At 44.1% G+C, this 21896-nt stretch overlaps 1 protein-coding gene and 1 pseudogene across 4 annotated transcripts in view; both read left to right on the forward strand.

Moving 5' to 3' along the window:
• The window catches only part of ADGRE3 (adhesion G protein-coupled receptor E3), a 64455-nt gene extending 47190 nt beyond the window's left edge, over positions 1 to 17265 (forward strand). For 3 of the 4 annotated variants that reach the window (XM_070792655.1, XM_070792654.1, XM_070792656.1), the window contains 8 exons: positions 3508 to 3675; positions 5086 to 5283; positions 5553 to 5788; positions 6500 to 6566; positions 6982 to 7073; positions 9691 to 9859; positions 11891 to 11986; positions 17064 to 17265. In XM_070792655.1, the coding sequence (XP_070648756.1) occupies positions 3508 to 3675; positions 5086 to 5283; positions 5553 to 5788; positions 6500 to 6566; positions 6982 to 7073; positions 9691 to 9859; positions 11891 to 11986; positions 17064 to 17072 (1035 nt within the window). In that variant the 3' untranslated portion in view covers positions 17073 to 17265. The remainder of the gene's footprint in view (positions 1 to 3507; positions 3676 to 5085; positions 5284 to 5552; positions 5789 to 6499; positions 6567 to 6981; positions 7074 to 9690; positions 9860 to 11890; positions 11987 to 17063) is intronic. The other variant, XM_070792657.1, reaches the window with a different exon arrangement.
• Positions 17266 to 20193: 2928 nt separating this feature from the next.
• LOC139183892 (thyroid receptor-interacting protein 6 pseudogene) lies at positions 20194 to 21732 on the forward strand (annotated as a pseudogene).
• The last annotated feature ends 164 nt before the right edge of the window (positions 21733 to 21896 follow it).

The following is a 21896-nucleotide window of genomic DNA, read 5'->3' on the forward strand; positions in this document are numbered from 1 at the left end:
TTCCAGTGAGTCAACTCTTCACATGAGGTGGCCAAAGTACTGGAGTATCAGCTTTAACATCAGTCCCTCCAATGAACACCCAGTACTGATCACCTTTAGGATGGACTGATTGGATCTCCTTTCAGTCCAAGGGACTCTCAAGAGTCTTCTCCAACACCACAGTTCAAAAGCATCAATTCTTCAGCGCTCAGCCTTCTTCACAGTCCAACTCTCACATCCATACATGACCACAGGAAAAACCATAGCCTTGACTAGATGAACCTTTGTTGGCAAAGTAATGTCTCTGCTTTTCAATATGCTATCTAGGTTGGTCATAACTTTCCTTCCAAGGAGTAAGCGTCTTTTAATTTCATGGCTGCAGTCACCATCTGCAGTGATTTTAGAGCCCAAAAAAATAAAGTCTGACACTGTTTCCACTGTTTCCCCATCTATTTTCCATGAAGTGATGGGACCGGATGCCATGATCTTCATTTTCTGAATGTTGAGCTTTAAGCCAACTTGTTCACTCTCCACTTTCACTTTCATCTAGAGGCTTTTTAGTTCCTCTTCACTTTCTGCCATAAGGGTGCTATCATCTGCATATCTGAGGTTACTGATATTTCTCCCAGCAATCTTGATTCCAGCTTGTGTTTCTTCCAGTCCAGCGTTTCTCGTGATGTACTCTGCATATAAGTTAAATAAGCAGGGTGACAATATACAGCTTTGACGTACTCCTTTTCCTATTTGGAACCAGTCTGTTGTTCCATGTCCAGTTCTAACTGTTGCTTCCAAAATGATATTATTTTGAATATGCATACATGCATGCTAAGTCACTTCAGTCATGTCTGACTGTTTGTGACACTATGGACTGTATCCCTCCAGGCTCCTCTGTCAATGGGATTCTCCAGGCAAGTATACTGGAGTGGGTTGCCATGCCCTCCTTCAGGGGATCTTCCCGACCCAGGGATCGAACCTATGTCTCTTTTGTCTCCTGCATTGGCAGGCAGGTTCTTTACCACTAGTGAAACCTGGAAAGCCCTATTTTGAATATAGGGGGCTAAATAAAATAGGTTCCTAAAATTGATTTGATCTGTTTCTTTTCCTTTTTTAATGTGGTAGAAAATTTCAAGTTATTAATACATAAGTGATTTACATGATATTTCTCTTGTGCAGTGTCATTTTAGTACATGGAATTATTTTAGTTGCAGGTACCTCCTACATCTGTGAAATCTGAATTGAGACATAGTGTTTATTCTTGCATAGACACATGGAATTAATTACTAAGACTACATAATTCAATTAGAAGGAAAATTTTTATATAATCCATTGCCTTCTTGCATTCCCTGCCCAAACTCTTAAAGGAAGGAGGGTTAATAGCCAGACATAGCCACCTCCATTTAGAAAGTAAGAGTTGCAAGAAATCCTGCCATTGTTTCACAACATAGATGAACCTTGAGGGCATTATGGCTAACTGAAGTAAGTCAGACACAGAAAGAAATATCAAATGATCTCATCTATACGTGGAATCTGAGAAAACCAAGCTCACAGAAACAAAGGACAGATTGGTGGTTGCCAGGGATGGCAGGTGGGAGAAACAGGTAAAAATGATCAAAGGTTACAGCTTCCAGTTATAGATGAATGAGTTCTGGGGATGTGATGGAGAGAAGGATGACTCCAATTTAACAATACTGTATTGTATATTTGAAAGTTGCTGACAGAGTAGCTTTTAAAAGTTCTCACCACAAAATGCAAATTGTAATTATGTGAAGTGATGGACATTAACTACCTTATTGCAATAATTATTTTGCAGTAGATACATATATCAATCATTACATTGTATACCTTAAACTTATACAATGCTATATACCAAATCACAATAAAACTAGAAAAAATAATATTTTTTACATTTTAAGAAAACAAGAATGAAGTGAGGGAAGATGAAGAAACATAGGTTTTCTCCATCTGATGCATGAAATCTAGGTATGAAATTTTTGATGTAGGGCATGGGACAGCAGGCATGGAGTGAGATATCTAGGGATGGTCTGGCGGATTATCAAAGGAGATATGGCCCCCAAACAGGAGAACATCTAGCTCATCTCCTTGGCCCAATTAAATGATGCTCTGGACATCCTTGAGACCAAAAAAAGAGAGAGAGAAACTTAAGGCTGACTTTCTTCTCTCTCCTGGTGATGTCTCTTCCCTACACTAGCCCTGTCATCGCAAGAGCAATTACTGTGTTGTAAGAGGTCAAGGCAGAATTGATATAGAAATCAAGGAAATTTGACTTAGAGAGTACTTGGAAGAAAACTTTCAGTTCAGTTCAGTTCAGCCGCTCAGTCATGTCCGACTCTTTGCAACCCTATGAATCGCAGTACGCCAGGCCTCCCTGTCCATCACCAACTCCTGGAGTTCACTCAGACTCACGTCCATTGAGTCAGTGATGCCATCCAGCCATCTCATCCTCTGTCGTCCCCTTCTCCTCCTGCCCCCAATCCCTCCCAGCATCAGAGTCTTTTCCAATGAGTCAACTCTTCACATGAGGTGGCCAAAGTACTGGAGTTTCAGCTTTAGCATCATTCCTTCCAAAGAAATCCCAGGGCTGATCTCCTTAAGAATGGATTGGTTGGGTCTCTTTGCAGTCCAAGGGACTCTCAAGAGTCTTCTCCAACACCACAGTTCAAAAGCATCAATTCTTCAGCACTCAGCCTTCTTCACAGTCCAACTCTCACATCCATACATGACCACAGGAAAAACCATAGCCTTGACTAGATGAACCTTTGTTGGCAAAGTAATGTCTCTGCTTTTCAATATGCTATCTAGGTTGGTCATAACTTTCCTTCCAAGGAGTAAGTGTCTTTTAATTTCATGGCTGCAGTCACCATCTGCAGTGATTTTAGAGCCCAAAAAAATAAAGTCTGACACTGTTTCCACTGTTTCCCCATCTATTTTCCATGAAGTGATGGGACCGGATGCCATGATCTTCATTTTCTGAATGTTGAGCTTTAAGCCAACTTGTTCACTCTCCACTTTCACTTTCATCAAGAGGCTTTTTAGTTCCTCTTCACTTTCTGCCATAAGGGTGGTGTCATCTGCATATCTGAGGTTATTGATATTTCTCCTGGCAATCTTGATTCCAGCTTGTGCTTCTTCCAGCCCAGCATTTCTCATGATGTACTCTGCATATAAGTTAAATAAGCAGGGTGACAATATACAGCCTTGACGAACTCCTTTTCCTATTTGTGTGGGTCTTATACTCTTTTTTCTATTTGACCCCCATGGTGGAGGACAAAGTCCTGAAACCAGTAACATCTTGCAAAATTCTGACTCCCAGAGAGAGAGATGAGCTTGTTTTCTGTTATGTGGAATCCCAGTAGAACTGGGATTCTGGGGGCAGGTATATGGTGGTCATCTTCTTCACTTAAAATAGAAATCAGCTGATCCTCTTTAACCCATGGTGTCACCAGCCAAGGCTGACATGTAGAGTTGTCCGTCCCAAGGAACGACATGAGGAGCCTGTTCTATTTTCAGGTGAAGCCCGGGGTCAAGAAGATCTTCTGCGTCTACTGGAAAGACACAAAGGAGGGCGGCCACTGGTCCAAGGATGGCTGTGCTCTGGAACAAGCGAACAAGACTCACACGATATGCAGCTCCACTCACCTGTCCAGTTTCGCTGTTCTCATGGCCTTGCATGGCCAGGTAGGATGTAACTATTGAATTCCTCTCGCTAACCCCTTTTGAGGCCCTGCTAGGTGGCCCTATGGTAAAGAACCTGCCTGCCAGTGCAGGAGATGTAACAGACGTGGGTTTGATCCCTGGGTTGGGAAGATCCCCTAGAGAAGGAAATGGCAACCCACTCCAATTCTTGCCTGGAAAACCCTATGGACAGAGGAGCCTGGCGGGCTACAGTCCACAGGATCACAAAGAGTCAGACACAGCTGAGCAACTCACACTACTACACTACTGGGTGGCCATCACTGCTATAAAGAAAAGTTTAACAGATCAAGTCTGGAGTGATAGGAGAAGCATACTGCTTTAGACAGAGTGATCGGAGGAGAATGAGCTATTCAAGCTGAAATCTGAATATTAAGTCAGCAGTGTTACAACGTGGATGAATCTCAAAAATACCACGCTGAGTGAAAGATGTTAGACACAAAGGACCATATACTGTAGCGTTCCACTTACATGAAATGTCTAGGATAGGCAAATCTGGCCTTCCCTGGTGGTCAGTGGTTAAGGATCTGCCTTATACAAGGGACACCCTTGGGTATAAGACATTCTTACACAGGGTTTGATCCCTGGTCTGGGAGGATCCCACATGCTGAGGAGCAACTGAGCTTGTGCTCTGGAGCCTACTAGCCGCAACTACTGAGCCCACGTGTCACGAGTACTAAAGCCGACTCGCCCTAGAGCCTGTGCTCTGCAATAAGGGAAGCCGCCACAGTAAGAAGCCCTCACACAGCAACAAGAGAGTCGCCCCCACCCGCCACAACTAGAGAAAGCCCACAAGCAGCAATGAAGACCCAGCACAGCCAAATATAAAATAAACTTTAAAAATAAATATTTGGAATAGGAAATCCATGAGACAGAGCACACAAACCCAGTGGGTTCTAGAAAGAATAGAGTGAATGAGAGGGAAGTGGGAAAAGTCAGGTTTGGAGAGAAGGGAGCAGAGGAAAAGTGTCAGACCACAAATGCCATAGTCAGGAGTTTAGATTTCATTCAAATTGCAGTGGAGAGACAATAGAGGATGTGCATCAGGGATGCTACAGATTTATGTTATTAGAAAGTATCTCTGGCTCCTGAGTCAAGAATGGTCAGCAGTGCAGCAGAAGTAGCCCGGCAGAGAGATGATGGTGCTCAGGATTTGGATGGCAGCTGCAGAGTTGGTGGGAAAAGGTCACCTATATATATATATCCTAAAGGTGGGTTCAGAGGACTTATTGATGACATCGGCTGGGTGACAGCACACAGGAAGTCTGCACCCCTCCCCTCATTGCAGAGATATAGGTGGTCTGCCTATTTTGGGATGCCAAATTCCAAGGGGTGGGAGAATATAATCCCAGGGCAGGAAAGCATGACTGTGGTCCCCTCTCTGCTGGGTCCCAGGAGGAGGATCCCGCACTGACTGTGATCACCTACGTGGGGCTGAGCCTCTCCCTGCTCTGCCTCCTCCTGGCGGCCCTCACCTTCTTGCTGTGCAAAGCCATCCAGAACACCAGCACCTCGCTCCACCTGCAGCTCTCGCTCTGCCTCTTCCTGGCCCACCTGCTCTTCCTCACAGCCATCGACAGAACTGAGAACAAGGTACTTATACTGTCCCAGAATGTGCCTGCCTCAGGGGATCCTGAATTCATGGGGCCATGCTGCCTCGGACCCCTCAATAAAATAGCCTAGGGTCCTAGATGGAGGATGCATGGTGAGGTGAGCAGTGCTGGCATTATCAACCATCTTTACTTTCAACGACCATGATCTAATAGCAGTGCTTCTGAACTCAATGCCAGTATTAAGGAGAGGTCCTGGGGCCATTCTCCACCCTAACAGACCCTCCTGGTGACACCTTCCTCCTCCCCCAGGTGCTGTGCGCCATCATCGCAGGTGCCTTACACTATCTCTACCTGGCCTCCTTCACCTGGATGCTGCTGGAGGGTCTGCACCTCTTCCTCACTGCACGCAACCTGACGGTGGTCAACTACTCCAGTATCAACAGACTCATGAAGTGGCTTATGTTCCCAGTGGGCTATGGAGTCCCAGCTGTGATTGTGGCCATTTCTGCAGCCTCCAGGCCTCATCTTTATGGAACACCTGATCGGTAAGATTGACTCTCACCCTCTGCCATGGACAGATTTGAGGGCAGTGTTATTGGCAATGATTCGGATAAACACAACAAATGCACTCTACTTTCCCTTTGAGTGTAAGGGCTCTAACTTCTTTCCCAGTGAGGCAGGGAAAGATGATGTGGAAAATTTTGCAGTTAGGTCCCAGCTTTATCCTTCCCATAATTTGTGACCTCAAGTCCTCAAGTCTCATGCTCAGTTGCTAAGTCATGTCCAACTCTGTGATCCCATGAACTGTAGCCTGCCAGGCTCCTCTGTCCATGGCATTTCCCAAGCAGCAATACTGGAGTGGGTTGGCATTTTCTCCTTCAGGGGATCTTCCCAACCCAGGGATCAAACCCATGGCTTCTGCCATGTATCCTGCATTGCAGGCGGATTCTTTACCCCTGGGCCACCTGGAAAGCCCCCTCGAGTCTCAGTGCCCTTGTTACTGAAACGGGGATAATAGTCATCTCCATGGTTCACCACCCTCGAAATACTGGTATTAAAATTCAACAGGTCTGTGCTTGTAAACTGTTTCATGTAGCAGTAACACATGGAAGCAAACAATCAAAGCCTGCATTGTCATCAGCTGACATTTTCAAGAAACATTGGGAAAGTTCTCTGTTATAAAAAGATGTCATTTCGTGTCCATTTCATGTGCTTTCTTTGATCTCCCTTCGTGTTCCTTTTCCCATTGTTCCCAGATGCTGGCTTCACCTGGACCAGAAATTCATCTGGGCTTTCCTTGGACCTGTCTGTGCCATTATCTGTGTGAGTGAATACGTGGCTCCAGTGTTCCTGACCTAAGCAGAAGCACCAGACATGCTGGGTGCAGAATAGAACAGGGACACGCATTTTCTCAATTATATGGTTTGATTTTTCCACCTGCTACCAATTCAAACCCATGTGCTGGGAGGTAGGGGTCGTGTGCAATCTACAGCAGACATGGTACATTTTGTTTAATGGCTTTTCAATTTTTTTTCAGTATAGTTGTTTTACAATGTTTTGTTAACTTCTACTGCACAGCAAAAGGAATCAGCCATACATATATGTATATATGTCCCTTCCATTTTGGGTTTCCCTCCCATTTAGAAGACCACATTGTGCTCTACAGTATGTTACCACAAATTGAATAGACACAGTACATTTTAACTTGTATTCTCCATGGTCTGTGTCACTCTTGCAGGTGAATTTTGTATTTTTTGTCATGGTTTTTTGGATTTTGAAAAGAAAACTTTCCTCTCTCAACAGTGAAGTGTCAACCATCCGGAACGTAAAGTAAGTTAAGGTATTTTCTAAATAAAATGGTATTTTCTAACCCCCTTTTCTTCTACTCACTTCTTACTGGTCCCTCCTACATATCCACAGAGACATAGATGCACAGTCAGCCTCTAGGAACTAGCAAGATCACTGCCGCCTTCCACTGCCACAATGAGAAGCTATATTCAATTACCGGGACTCAAAAAAAGAAAGTGAGATAGATATTATACATGTTATAAAATTTTTAAAAAATTAATTAAAAAAAAAAGTGAGATAGAAGTTTATATTACTCTCATGCCACAGAACAGAGCTCCACAGAGCGATCCAGGACTCAAGCTCTTTCTATTTTTGTTCCTCCGCCAGCCCGTAGGATGTTATATCCCATCCATGGGAAGGAAGTGACATGCAATTTGCCAAGTTCCATATTTACTCATACCCCATTGGTTAGACTTTGGTCATGTGGTGACACCTAGCTGCAAAGGAGGCTGGGAAATGTAGTTCCTAACTGGGCATGCATGTGTCCTTGATGAATCTCAGAAAGGAAAGAGATCTAACACTAAAAACAAGAGGAGGGACTTCCCTGCTGCAAAACACAAGAGGCAATAGTTCAGGAAAGATTTAGGTTAAAATATATTTTGTATAATACTGTTTCCAAAAATTGGGGACTATGAGTATTTTTTTTATTTTGCAGCATCCATCTTTTTTTTAATTTATTTTTAAGTGGAGACAATTGCTCTTCAGTGTTGTGTTGCTTTCTTCCATACAACAATGTGAATCAGCCATGAATATACATATATCCCTCCCTCTTGAACCTCCCTCAACCCCCCGCATCCCACCTCTCTAGGTCATCACATTGAGCTGATCTCCCTGTGCTATACAACAGCTTCCCATTAACTATCTTACCCATGGTAATGTATATGTTTCAATGCTACTCTCTCATTTGTCCCACCCTCTCTCTCCTTCCCCTGCTGTGTCCACAGATCTATTCTCTATGTCTCTGTCTCTATTCCTGCCTAGCAAATAGGTTCATCAGCACCATTTTTCTAGATTCTATATATATGCCTTAATATATGATATTTATTTATTTGTTTGTTTTTCCCTTTCTGACTTACTTCACTCTGTATAACAGGCTCTAGGTTCATCCACTTCAGTTCAGCTGACTCTCATTTGTTCCTTTTTCTTGCTGAGTAATATTTCATTGTACTTTTGTTATGTATGTACCACAAATTGTTTATCTATCCATCTGTCAACAGGTTGCTTCCATGTCCTGGCTATTGTAAATAGTGTGCACCATCCGTCTTAATTTGAACTTGTAGTTTGCTGAGGTTTTCATTGTAATCACAAAAACAGCACATTTGTTACTTGTTTATTATTTGTCAAAAGTTTTCAAAATATATAAAGTTAAAAGTGACAGCCCCTTGCTCCCAGTTTTCCTACTACTTTACCTACCAGAAAATCCAGAGGTAAGAAACTGTATGATATGATGTATCTGATATTTTCCCAGGCCTTTTTCTGTGCATTTTCTATAGAACAGAGCATACATACAATAGCATCACACTACACAAATTGTTCCTCAACTAGCTTTTCTCAGTTACATACTATATTTTAAAATTAGAGATATATAGATATATAAATAAGGTGACCTTGCATCTCAGTTTTCCTGGAATGGTCCCAGTTTATGTTTGCTGATGCATTATGTTTTAATAACATCCCTTTTTTATTGAAGCATAGTTAATTTAAAATGTTCTGTTAGTTTCATGTGTACCACAAAATGATTTGGTTGCACACACACACATATATATTATATATTCTTTTTCAGATTCTTTTCTATTATAGCTTGTTACAAGATAATGAATATAGTTCCCCTGAATTGCACCCCTTGTGATCTCAAAAGCCTTCCTGCTTGAATAACAAACTATAAGACCTTCCCATCTATAAGTGATATAGACAGAATGAGACAAAGAACTTTATAGTTTTAGAATGTTCTGCATGTGTATGGTACTAATTTGGGTGGCGCTAGTGGTAAAGAACCCACCTGCCAATGCAGGAGACACAGGTGATGCGGATTCGATCCCTGTGTCAGGAAGATCCCCTGGAATAGGAAATGGTAACCCACTCCAATATTCTTGCCTAGAGAATCCCATGGACAGAGGAGCCTGATGGGCTACAGTCCATGGGGTTACAAAGAGTCGGACATGACTGAAGCAACTTTGCATGCACAATTTTGTTCTACGTGCTGTCCTAAATATGTCCCATATGTTAAGTCTCAATATTTTCAGCAACCCTATGAAATAGGACTATTACAAATATTAGAGAACTGAGTTACAGGAAAGTAGGAAAATTCCCCCGCAGTGCAGGGGTTAGGACTCATCGCTTTCACTGCGATGGCCCAGCTTTGACCCCTGATCAGGGAACTAAGATCTCCCAAGCTGCATGATATGGCCAAAAAAAAGGTGGGAGGGGTGGAAAGAAAGCCAGAAAGTAACTTTCCCAAGGTCACAAAGTTAGTTAGTGCTGGCTTGGATTTAAAACACAGGCATTTTAGCTCCAGAGTTGCTCACCATTAACAACTATGTTGTAGGAATGGTCACAATCATTATCAGGTTTCTTTACATTATCAATTATTCCTACCCAGGATGCTGACACTCAAAGCCACAGCTCAGCTCTTCATCTTGGGATGCACGTGGTTTCTGGGACTCCTGCAGGTGGGACCGGCTGCCCGCGTCATGGCTTACCTCTTCACCATCATCAACAGCCTGCAGGGCGTCTTCATCTTCCTGGTGTACTGCCTCCTCAGCCAGCAGGTAAACAGTGGCCTCTTTCTTTGTATATATATAAATTAGTTCTGTCTGTTCATTTTTCTAAGTCTATTTATTTTTGGCTGCATTGGGTCTTCACTGCTTTGTGTGTATGGGTGTGTGCGGGCTTTCTCTAGTTGCAGAGAGCTGGGCACACTCTACACTGGAGGAGTTCCTCATCACGGTGGCGTCTCTCATTGTGGAGCACAGGCTCTAGGGTGCTCGGGCTTCAGTACTTGCAGTACGTCGGCTCAGTCGCTCCATGGCACGTGGAATCTTCCCAGACCAGGAACTGAACTGATGTCCCCTGTATGGGCAGGTGGATTCCCATCCACTGTACCACCAGGGAAGTCCAGCAGATGCTGCTGATGGCCCCCTCATAGCCCTTTGGCATTCTATTCTACATGCCCATGATTGTTTATTATAAACACCTGTGCCAGTGCCAGTGGGCTTCTTACTGCCCACAAGACATGCCTGGTTCATGTGCAGGGAAAACTGGTATTTTCAGAGAATAGTGACCCTTGAAAGCAGCCTCAACCAATGACTGATGGGTGCTAGTAGACGGATGCCCCAGCTCCCTTGTCTCTGAGGTGAATAACCCTGAAGTATGTCCTATGCTCTCTCCAGAACCCCACCCCCCCCGTGACACTGAACCCCAGCTGTCCACAGTGGAAACACAGAATGAAGGGTTATACATCTTTTATTAGCTGTCTTTCTTTCCCTGTCTCACTTTTGCACAGATCTACTGGTGTTTCTTGGGTGTACCTGTGTGCTCAGTTGTTCAGTTGTGTCTGACTCTTTGCAACCCCATGGACAGTAGCCCACCAAGTTCCTCTGTCCATGGGATTATCCCAGCAAGAATACTGGAGTGGGTTGCTATCTACTCCTCCAGCAGATCTCCCAACCCAGGTATCAAACCTGCATTGACAGGTGGATTCTTTACCACTTAGCCACCTGGGAAGCTCCTCTGGGTGTTCGTGTTCATGTTCAGTTGTTCAGCTGTGTCTGACTCTTTGGAACCCTATGGACTGTAGCCTACCAGGCTCTTCTGTCCATAGGATTTTCCAGGCAAGAATACTAGAGCACGTTGCCATTTCCTACTCCAGGGGATCTTCCCAATCCAGGAATCAAACCCGTGACTCTAGTGTCTCCTGCATCGGCAGGTAGATTCTTTACCACTAGTGCCATCTGAGAAGCCCTGAGAGCTAGATTGAGGAATTTTCTTCCTCAATTTTCTTCTATCTTATTCCTTTGCATATGCACATTTTGTTAATTTTCTATGACAAATGTGTATCCTGTAATATGAAAAAAATTATTGTGGTAAATTATACATAACAAAATTTGTCATTTTAACCTTGTTAATTGTACAGATCAGTAGCATTAGGTACATTGACATTGTCATGCAACCATCACCACCATCCATTCTAGAACTTTTTGATCATCCCAAACTGAAACCTCGTATCCCTTAAACAATAATGCTGTATTCTCCCCTGCCAAGCTCCTGGTAACCACTACTCTACTTTCTATCCCAGTTAATTTGACTATTACAGGTTCTCAACATGTGGAATCATACAGTAGTTGTCCTTTGGTGTCTGGCTTATATATTTCCTGATGGCTCAAATGATAAAGAATCTGCCCTCAGTGCAGAAGACCTGGGTTCAACCCGTGAGTTGGGAAGATCCCCTGGAGAAGGAAATGGCTACCTACTCCAGTATTCTTGCCTGGAAAATCCCGTGGACAGAGGAGACTGGCGAGCTACAGTCCATGCGGTCTCAAAGAGTCAGACACAACTGAGTGACTAACAGTTTTTTTAACACATACATTTCACTCAGTGTAATGTCTCCAAGGTTTATCCATGTTGTAGCCTGTTTCAGAATTTTATTCCTTTTTAAGGCTAAATTACATTCCATTGTATGCATATATCACATTTTGTAGGAAAAGGTTTTTCATAATGTTCCCATCCTCTTCCTAACTCACTGACTTTTCTCTTCTCCAACATTAACAAAAATAATCCTGGTATTTTCTTCGATGTTCCAGGTCCAAAAGTGGTTTGGTGAGATCATCAAATCTAAATCTGAGTCTGAGGCTTACACACTTTCCAGCAGGTTTGGTGCTGACTCAAAACCCAGTGAGGTAAGACTTGGGGTTTATTCTAATGTGCCACGCCTTGACACACCAAACTTCCTTTCCCTTGTCTTAGAACAAGCTCCCTTTCATGCCGAGTGTGGGGAGGAGTCCTTTTCCTGATGACTTGGTTTGCATTCCTCATTCCCATCATATTGTTTCTCACTGTTTCTTTCTTGCTCACTAATAGTGCCTAACCTGGCTGTTGTATGAATATATATTCTCATCATTCCAAGTGGGGGATAGTTAGGGAATTTGAGACTGACATGTACACACTGCTGTATTTAAAATGGATAACTAACAAGGATCTACTTATTATACAGGGAACTCTGATCGATGTTATGTAATAACCTAAATGGGAAAATGATTTGAAAAAGAATAGATACATTCATATATGTAACTGAATCACTTTGTTGTACCCCCGAAACTAACACAGCATTGCCAATCAACTATGGTAGTGGTGGTGGTTTAGGGGCTAAGTCATGTCCGACCCTTTGTGGCCCCTTGAACTCTAGACTGCCAGGCTCCCCTGTCCATGGGATTTCCTAGGCAAGAATACTGGAGTGGATTGCCCTTTCCTTCTCCAGTTGATCTTCCCAACCCAAGGATTGAACCTGTGTCTCCTGCTTGGCAGGTGAATTCTTTACCACTGAGCTGCCTGGGAAGCCCCAATATAAAAATAAAAGCTTTTTAAAAAATAAATAAAATAGATAACTAATAAGAACCTGCTGTATAGCACAAGGAACTCTACCCAATACTCTGTAATGATTTATGGGAATAGAATCTAAAACAGTGGATACAGGGACTTCCCTGGCGGTCCAGTGGTTAAGACTCCATGTTTCCAATGCAGGGGCCATAGATTCGATCCCTGGTCAAAGAACTAAGATCCTGCATGCCGCATGGCATGGCCAAATTTTTTTTTTAAGTGGATATGCTGAACAGGACAAATAAACACAACATTGTAAATGAACTATAGTCCAATAAAAATTAATTTTTTTTAAAGTATGGGTAAAACATATCACCAGCACCACTACCATCTAAAGTAGACTCCTTTAGGGGGAGACTTACAATCACAGACATAGCAGAGTGGTCATCATCCCTCGAAATATGGCTGTTTCAAAAAGAGGTGGACTTGAGCCCCATGGAAGTAGTGGATACTACAGAAAGGGATCCAGAAGAGGAAGCCCACCCCAAATGTTCTACATAATTATAGAGGAGGAGTGCATGTAATAATGGGACCTTCCTGGGAGAGGAAATGGTCCTGTTAGAAAGAGAACCTCTCTGGAACTTGGTTGTTGGTTTTGTTTGTTCTTTCATTGAGCTAACTCAGGATTGATGGCATCAAGGAATGCGCTCCAAGTACTACCTGAGACTTCTCTCCACAGTTGTCCCCTAACTGATCTTTTATAGAAATGAGAGGACATACTTGTAAGAAGGTATGTCACTAGACAGGCTCCAAAGATTCTAATCCATAAAAATTCTCCCAATCTCATTTGGCTTTATGTCTTCCATGTACATGCCTACCACATCTGCTAACCAAAAAGCCTTAGAATGTGTTACTTTTAAGCGAACCAAAATTGAGAAATTTCTGAAACACTGTTTCTACATTTCTTGAGAAAATATGGAATTTTCTTCAGCAGTGGAAATATTGAGGTCACTGAAGAAACAGTGACCTCCAAATTCTTTCTTGGGGGAAGGGAAGGGGAATTCATTCTAAACCTTTCCAAAAGGACCAAGAAGAAAATGGAACCAGGAAAAAGTGTTAGGGCAGGCATGTCAAATGATCAGAACATTTCTTTTTGGAAAAATTTTTTATAAATATTAAGCTTACAGAGAATAGAGCCAATCAAGTCATAAGAAAAAATATTAAGTTTAATATTCTCAATAAGAGTAAAATTGTTATAGCTGCTAACCACTGGCTGTGACCTTTGAAATGTTTCCCAGATAACCCAAAAGAATTCCTAAAGCTGCCAGCACTCCAACTACTAGTTTCCCACAATGAATAAGGATACGTTGTTGTTATTATTATTATTGCTTAACACTATGGAAATTGAATGAGTGTATCTTTAAAAAAGAAAGGATACATGATATATTTACATATTATATATTTATGATATATTTTATATGTAGCTACATTTAAGAAATATAATTGCTTTAATTAGAAGAATTTCTGAAGTTTTTCCTTTTTTTATGCAGAGAGTATGAGTAAAAAGCTAACAAAACCCTTTGTCCTTTATAGACAAACTTGATCTTGGGTTAACTTTCTAGCTCTGCTCCCCACAAACTTGATAACATTGGAAGGTCGGTTGTATAACCAGGGAATACTGCTTATGGGAAAGTCTTGCTCAAGCACAAGAAATTCTGCAAATGAACAATAAATACCAGGAGGGAAGGCATAGCTTTGGACTTCCTGTAATAACAATCAGGAATCCTATCTTCGTGGGCAGCTGTAGGGAGATACTTGTGGAGCCTGAAACTTCTAAACCAAGCTACAACTTGTAGGCGGCAAAGAGAATATTTATTGAGTTCTAGAATATGTCCAACAGTAAAGGAGAAAAGGAAAGATATAAACATCTGAATGCAGAGTTCCAAAGAACAGCAAGAAGAGATAAGAAAGCCTTCTTCAGTGATCAATGCAAAGAAATAGAGGAAAACAACAGAATGGGAAAGACTAGAGATCTCTTCAAGAAAATCAGATATACCAAAGGAACATTTCATGCAAAGATGGGCTCGATAAAGGACAGAAATGGTATGGACCTGACAGAAGCAGAAGATATTAAGAAGAGATGGCAAGAATACACAGAATAACTGTACAAAAAAGATCTTCATGACCCAGATAATCATGATGGTGTGATCACTGACCTAAAGCCAGACATCCCGGAATGTGAAGTCAGGTGGGCCTTAGAAAGCATCACTATGAACAAAGCTAGTGGAGATGACAAAAGTCCAGTTGAGCTATTCCAAATCCTGAAAGATGATGCTGTGAATATGCCAGCAAATTTGGAAAACTCAGCAGTGGCCACAGGACTGGAAAAGGTCAGTTTTCATTCCAATCCCAAAGAAAGGCAATGCCAAAGAATGCTCAAACTACCGTACAATTGCACTCATCTCACACGCTAGTAAAGTAATGCTTAAAATTCTCCAAGCCAGGCTTCAGCAATATGTGAACTGTGAACTACCTGATGTTCAAGTTGGTTTTAGAAAAGGCAGAGGAACCAGAGATCAAATTGCCAACATCTGCTGAATCATCGAAAAAGCAAGAGAGTTCCAGAAAAACATCTATTTCTGCTTTATTAACTAAGCCAAAGCCTTTGACTATGTGGATCACAATAAACTGTGGAAAATTCTGAAAGAGATGGGAATACCAGACCACCTGATCTGCCTCTTGAGAAATTTGTATGCAGGTCAGGAAGCAACAGTTAGAACTGGACATGGAGCAACAGACTGGTTCCAAATAGGAAAAGGAGTTCGTCAAGGATGTATATTGTCACCCTGTTTATTTAACTTACATGCAGAGTACATCATGAGAAACGCTGGACTGGAAGAAACATAAGCTGGAATCAAGATTGCCAGGAGAAATATCAATAACCTCAGATATGCAGATGACACCACTCTTATGGCAGAAAGTGAAGAGGAACTAAAAAGCCTCTTGAGGAAAGTGAAAGTGGAGAGTGAACAAGTTGGCTTAAAGCTCAACATTCAGAAAATGAAGATCATGGCATCCGGTCCCATCACTTCATGGGAAATAGATGGGGAAACAGTGTCAGACTTTATTTTGGGGGGCTCCAAAATCACTGCAGATAGTGACTGCAGCCATGAAATTAAAAGACGCTTACTCCTTGGAAGGAAAGTTATAACCAACCTAGATAGCATATTGAAAAGCAGAGACATTACTTTGCCAACAAAGGTTCATCTAGTCAAGGCTATGGTTTTTCCTGTGGTCATGTATGGATGTGAGAGTTGGACTGTGAAGAAGGCTGAGCACCAAAGAATTGATGCTTTTGAACTGTGGTGTTGGAGAAGACTCTTGAGAGTCCCTTGGACTGCAAGGAGATTCAACCAGTCCTTTCTGAAGGAGATCAGCCCTGGGATTTCTTTGGAAGGAATGATGCTAAAGCTGAAACTCCAGTACTCTGGCCACCTCATGCGAAGAGTTGACTCATTGGAAAAGACTCTGATGCTGGGAGGGATTGGGGGCAAGAGGAGAAGAGGACGACAGAGGATGAGATGGCTGGATGGCATCATTGACTCGATGGATCTGAGTCTGAGTGAACTCCGGGAGTTGGTGATGGACAGGGAGGCCTGGCGTGCTGTGATTCACGGGGTCACAAAGAGTCAGACACGACTGAGCGACTGATCTGATCTGATGGTAAGCCAGGAACATACAAAATTCAACAATACCAACACAGTAGCTGCCTTCAAGGAACTTAGAGTCTAGCCCTTCTTTATGGACAAAAAAACCAACATCCCAGGGGTTGAAATTCTAGAGTGGGATACTATAGCCACACTTTTTTTTTTCCAAAAAAAGAATTCTTCATCCTGTAGAAGGGGAATCTAGGGGAGAATGGATACATGTATATGTGTGGCTGAATCTCTTCACTGTTCTCTGGAAACTATCACAACATTTTTAATCAGCTATACCCCAATACAAAATGAAAAGTTAAAATTAAAAAAAAAAATAGTAAGTGAATCTGGGTAAAAGATTTTATTTTTTTTTAGCCCCGGCCCGGCCCCCGCGCCCGCCCCCGCGGCCCGGCCGGGGACCCCGCCCCGCGCTTCCGGGAGGGGTAGGAGGCTCGCGGCCGCCCGGAGCCCTAGGCCGCAGCCGCCCTCGCCGCCGGCCGGGCCGGGTGGAGGTAAAAGATTTTAAAAAAGAATTCTTCACCCTGGATTTTTGAGAAGTCCTCCCACTATAATCTAAAGACGTGCAAAATGCTAGGATTTCAAGCCATCCTTGCCTGCTGAATGGAGCTTTCTGGCTTTAACCCACTCCAACTGTTCCTGTCTGTTTTGTTGTTCATTTCTTTGTTTTTTATCCTGACACCTAGCTTTAATCTAAACATCTTTGGGGTGGGATGTTTTCTAGGCCAAGTGAAGAGAAAATACTATAAGTGGAACATTCAGCTCTACACGTCATGCATGTGGATCTGGTTGGTATCATGAAGAATGAAGGTGCAGACAAGGAGAATCATTATACATGTCATTCCTGGAGAGGAAAAGTTTGACCTTTACTTCCTGAAGTGTTTGTTCTGCATAATGGAATCTCAATAAATGTGCATTCAATTGGATTTCTCTTCACTACTGTTTTCAATCAATGCTTATTCCTGGATACCCAAATCATGACCATTGCAAATACTCCATGGACTTTTTGTGAATGAGGGAGCCCTTGTCAAGGCCTTTTTCTCAAGTTCTTTCTCTTATCCTAAACGTGCTTTTTAAACTCAAACCATCAGCTTCTTCCGAACCATCACCTCTACCTCCTTTCTTATCCAGGCTAAATCTCATGATCACCCAAGTCGAATGATTCTCCCTCATACTTTCAACACCTTTGCTTCCTCATTCTGATTCCTTACTTAGTTTTGCTATTCAGTCCCCAAGTGGTGTCTGACTTTTTGCAACCCCATGACTGCAGCACTCTAGGCTCCTCTGTCCTCCACTGTCTCCTGGAGTTTGCTCAAATTCATGTCCATTGAGTTGGTGATGCTATTGAACCATCTCATTCTCTGTCACCCCCTTCTCCATTTGTCTTCAATCTTTCCCAGCACCAGGGTCTTTTCCAATGAGTCAGCTCTTCACATCAAGTGGCCAAAGTATTGGAGCTTCATCATCAGTCCTTACAATGAATATCCAGGGTTTATTTCTTTTAGGATTGACTGGTTCGATCTCCATGTAGTCGAAGAGACTCTCATGAGTCTTCTCTAGCACCATAGTTCAAAAGCACCAATTTTTCAGCACTCAGCTTTCTTTATGGTCCAACTCTCATATCCATACATGACTACTGGAAAAACCATAGCTTTGACTATATGTACCTTTGTCAGTAATGTGATGTCTCTGGTTTTTAACACACTGTCTAAAGAATGTTCAAACTACCAGACAATTGCACTCACTTCCCATGATGGTAAAGTTATGGTCAAAATCCTTCTAGCTAGGTCTCAGCAGTAGATGAACCAAGAACTTTTAGATATACAAGCTGGGTTTAGAAAAGGCAGAATAACCAAATTACCAATATTCGCTGAATCATAGAGAAAGCAAGGGAATTCCAGAAAAACATCTACCTCTGTGCAAAAGCCTTTGACTGTGTGGCTCATAATAAACTGTGGAAAACTGTTAAAGAGATGGGAATACCAGACCATCTTACCTGTCTCCTGAGAAACCTATATGCTAGTCAAGAAGCAACAGTTAGAATCTTATATGGGACAACTGACTGGTTCAAAATTGAGAAAGGAGTATGACAAGGCTGTATGCTGTCATTTTGTTTATTTAAACTTATACAAGGAACACATCATGCAAAATGCTAGGCTGGATGAGCTACAAGCTGGAATCAAGATTGCCAGGATAAATATCAACAACCTTAGATATGCAGATGATACCACACTAATGGTGGAAAGCAAAGAGGAACTAAAGAGCCTCTTGATGAGGATGAAAAAGGAGAGTGAGAAAGCTGACTTAAAACTCAATATTAAAAACTTAGATCATGGCATCCTGTCCCATAACTTCATGGCAAATAGAAGGGGGAAAGGTGGAAGTGACAGATTTCCTCTTCTGGGGCTCTAAAATCACTGCAGATAGTGACTGCAGCCTTGAAATTAGAAGACAATTGCTTCTTGGAAGGAAAGCTATGACAAACCTAGACTGTGCTAAAAAGCAAAGACTTCACCTTACCGACAAAGGTCCACATAGTCAAGTCTATGGTCTTTCCAGTAGTCATGTACGGATGTGAGAGTTGGACCATAAAGGAGGCAGAGTACTGAAGAATTGATGTTTTCAAACTGTGGTGCTGGAGAAAACTATTGAGAGCTCCTTGAACAGCAAGATCAAACCTGTCCATCTAAAAGGAAATCAACCCTCAATACTTTTTCAAAGGACTGTCGCTGAAGCTGAAACCCTAATACTTTGGCTACCCGATGCGAACAGTCAACTCATTATAAAAGACCCTGAAGCTGGTAAAGATTGAAGGCAGAAGGAGAAGAGAGCAACAGAGGGTGAGATGGTTGGATGGCATCACCTATTCAATGGACATGAACTTGGGCAAACTCTGGGAGATAGTGAGGGACAGGGAGGCCTGGTGTGCTGCAGTCCGTGGGGTCACAAAGAGTTGGATACGCCTTGGCAACTAAACAACAACTAGTTTTGTCATAGCTTTCCTTCCAAGGAGCAAACATCTTTTAATTTCGTGGGTGCAGTCACCATCTGCAGTGATTTTGGAGCACAAGAAAATAAAATCTGTCACTACTGCCACTTTTTTCCCTTCTATTTGCCATGAAGTAATGGGACCAGATGCTATGATCTTAGTTTTTTAGTGTTGAGTTTCAAGTCAGCTTTTTCACTCTCCTCTTTCACCCTCATCAAGAGACAATTTTCTCTTCACTTTCTGCCATAAGGATGCTGTCATCTGCACCCAGGACTGATCCAATCATAGGAGGCACTGTGGATTATTGCCATCATTACATGTTCCTTTTTAATAGAACCTTGATTATTTTAATATTTAGGACAGCAACATACCTGGTCCCAAGGGTCAGTAGAGATTGATTTCAGCCCAGTGATTCTGAACTGGAGATGATTTATCCCCACCATTAGCGACATATGGCAATGTCTGGAGACATTTTTGATTGCAGTAACTTGGGCAAGGGGGGATGATACCGGCATCTAAGCAATAGATGTCAGGGATGCTGCTAAACAGCTGCTAGACAGCACTCACATACACAGCAGAGTTATCCATCCCTAAATATCAGTAGTGATGAGGTTGAGAAACCCTAGTATAAACTAGCCATAGTGATGTCCTTCCCATTTGCTAGAAATTGGTTTAGGACCATTTGGACCAGTTCTAGCCACTGAAATGTAAGAGACACCTACTGGAACATACTTTTTCTCCTTGATAAAAAACAGACACTTTCCTGGAGTCCCAAGCAAGGTGTGGGAAGGAAGAAGGGATCCAAGTCAGAGCCCCGGGGCTCCGTGGGGCCCGACCCACTGTCTGGAGTCCGCCTTTCCAGACCATGTCCGGGCCCACCTGGCTCCCCCTGAAGCAGCCGGAGCCAGCTCGAACCCCTCTGGGAGAGCACTCCCTCGAGGGGCCGAGGGGCCTCCCCCGCCCACCGAGCAGTGCTCCAGCCCCACCCCTGGGTCAGTTTTTGCCCCCTCCCATCTGAGCAGTGTTACCAGACCCCCGGGGGACCGGAGGACCGGGGGCTGGCCTGGCTGGGGTGCCACGGAGCACCCCAGCACTCGCAGGGCCTCCTCCCAGACAGGGGAGGCTTGCGCCCGGGAAGTCTGGATGCTGAGATAGACTCCCTGACCAGCATGCTGGCTGAGTTGGACGGGGGTCGAGGTCACGCCCGTGGCAGCCTGAACGGCAGGCTTACGAGCCCCCTGAACCCCCTGCCTACCGCTCAGGGTCAGGCCCCTTGAGGCCGAATGGAGGGGCGCTTCCTCCCCCGCCGCTCCCAGGGTCCCCCTATGGGGGCCCCACTCCGGCCTCCTATGCTACGGCCAGCACCCCCGCCGGCCCTGCCTTCCCTGTGCAAGTCAAAGTGGCACAACCCCTGAGAGGCTGCGGCCCTCCCAGGCGGGGGGCCTCTCAGGCCTCCGGGCCCTCCCCGGGCCCCCATTTTCCTCTCCCAGGCCGAGGTGAAGTCTGGGGGGCTGGCTACAAGAGCCACCGCGAGCCAGGGCGGGGGGTTAAGGAGGAGGCCCCGGGGGTCTCCGGCCCTGCAGGCGAAAGAGGAGGCTGGTATGGGTCCCAGGTCCCTCTGAGCCAGCCTCCCGAGAAGGAGCTTGAGAGGCTGACCAAGAAGCTGGTGCACGACATGAACCACCCGCCCAGCTGGGAGTACTTCGGCCGCTGTGGTGGCTGCGGAGAAGACGTGGTCGGGGACGGGGTCGGGGCCGTGGCCCTGGATCGCGTCTTCCACGTGGGCTGCTTTGTGTGTTCTGCGTGCGGGGCCCAGCTCCGGGGCCAGCATTTCTACGCCGTGGAGAGGAGGGCGTATTGTGAGAGCTGCTATGTGGCCACCCTGGAGAAGTGCTCCACGTGCTCCCAGCCCATCCTGGACCAGATTCTGCGGGCTATGGGGAAGGCCTACCACCCGGGCTGCTTCACCTGTGTGGTGTGACACCGCGGCTTGGACGGCATTCCTTTCACTGTGGATGCCACGAGCCAGATCCACTGCATCGAGGACTTCCACAGGAAGTTTGCCCCAAGATGCTCAGTATGTGGTGGGGCCGTCATGCCTGAGCCAGGTCAGGAGGAGACCCTGCGAATCGTAGCTCTGGATCTCAGTTTTCACATTGGCTGTTACAAGTGTGAGGAGGGTGGGCTGCTGCTGTCCTCTGAGGGTGAGTGTCAGGGCTGCTACCCACTGGATGGGCACATCTTGTGCAAGACCTGCACTGCCTGGCAGATCCAGGAGCTCTCGGCCACCGTCACCACCGACTGCTGAGTCTCCCCAGGAGCACCTGCTGTGCCCTCCCTTCCCATCCACCACCTTCCCCAACAACTACCTTTATAACTTTGTCACCAAATGTTGTCTCCTCGTTCTGCAGTCATGAAATAACAACCCTGCCAGAGTTTACAAAAAAAAAGACAAATTCAAGGAGAGCTTGCCAATTACTACCTAGTTTTAGCTGCTATCATATAATAATATGATGCTTACAAAGGAGATAGCATGGAAATCCTAAGGATGGAAGAGTGGAAAGTCAG

The sequence above is a fragment of the Bos indicus genome, chromosome 7 (assembly GCF_029378745.1).
Source record: "Bos indicus isolate NIAB-ARS_2022 breed Sahiwal x Tharparkar chromosome 7, NIAB-ARS_B.indTharparkar_mat_pri_1.0, whole genome shotgun sequence".
Taxonomy (NCBI): domain Eukaryota; kingdom Metazoa; phylum Chordata; class Mammalia; order Artiodactyla; family Bovidae; genus Bos; species Bos indicus.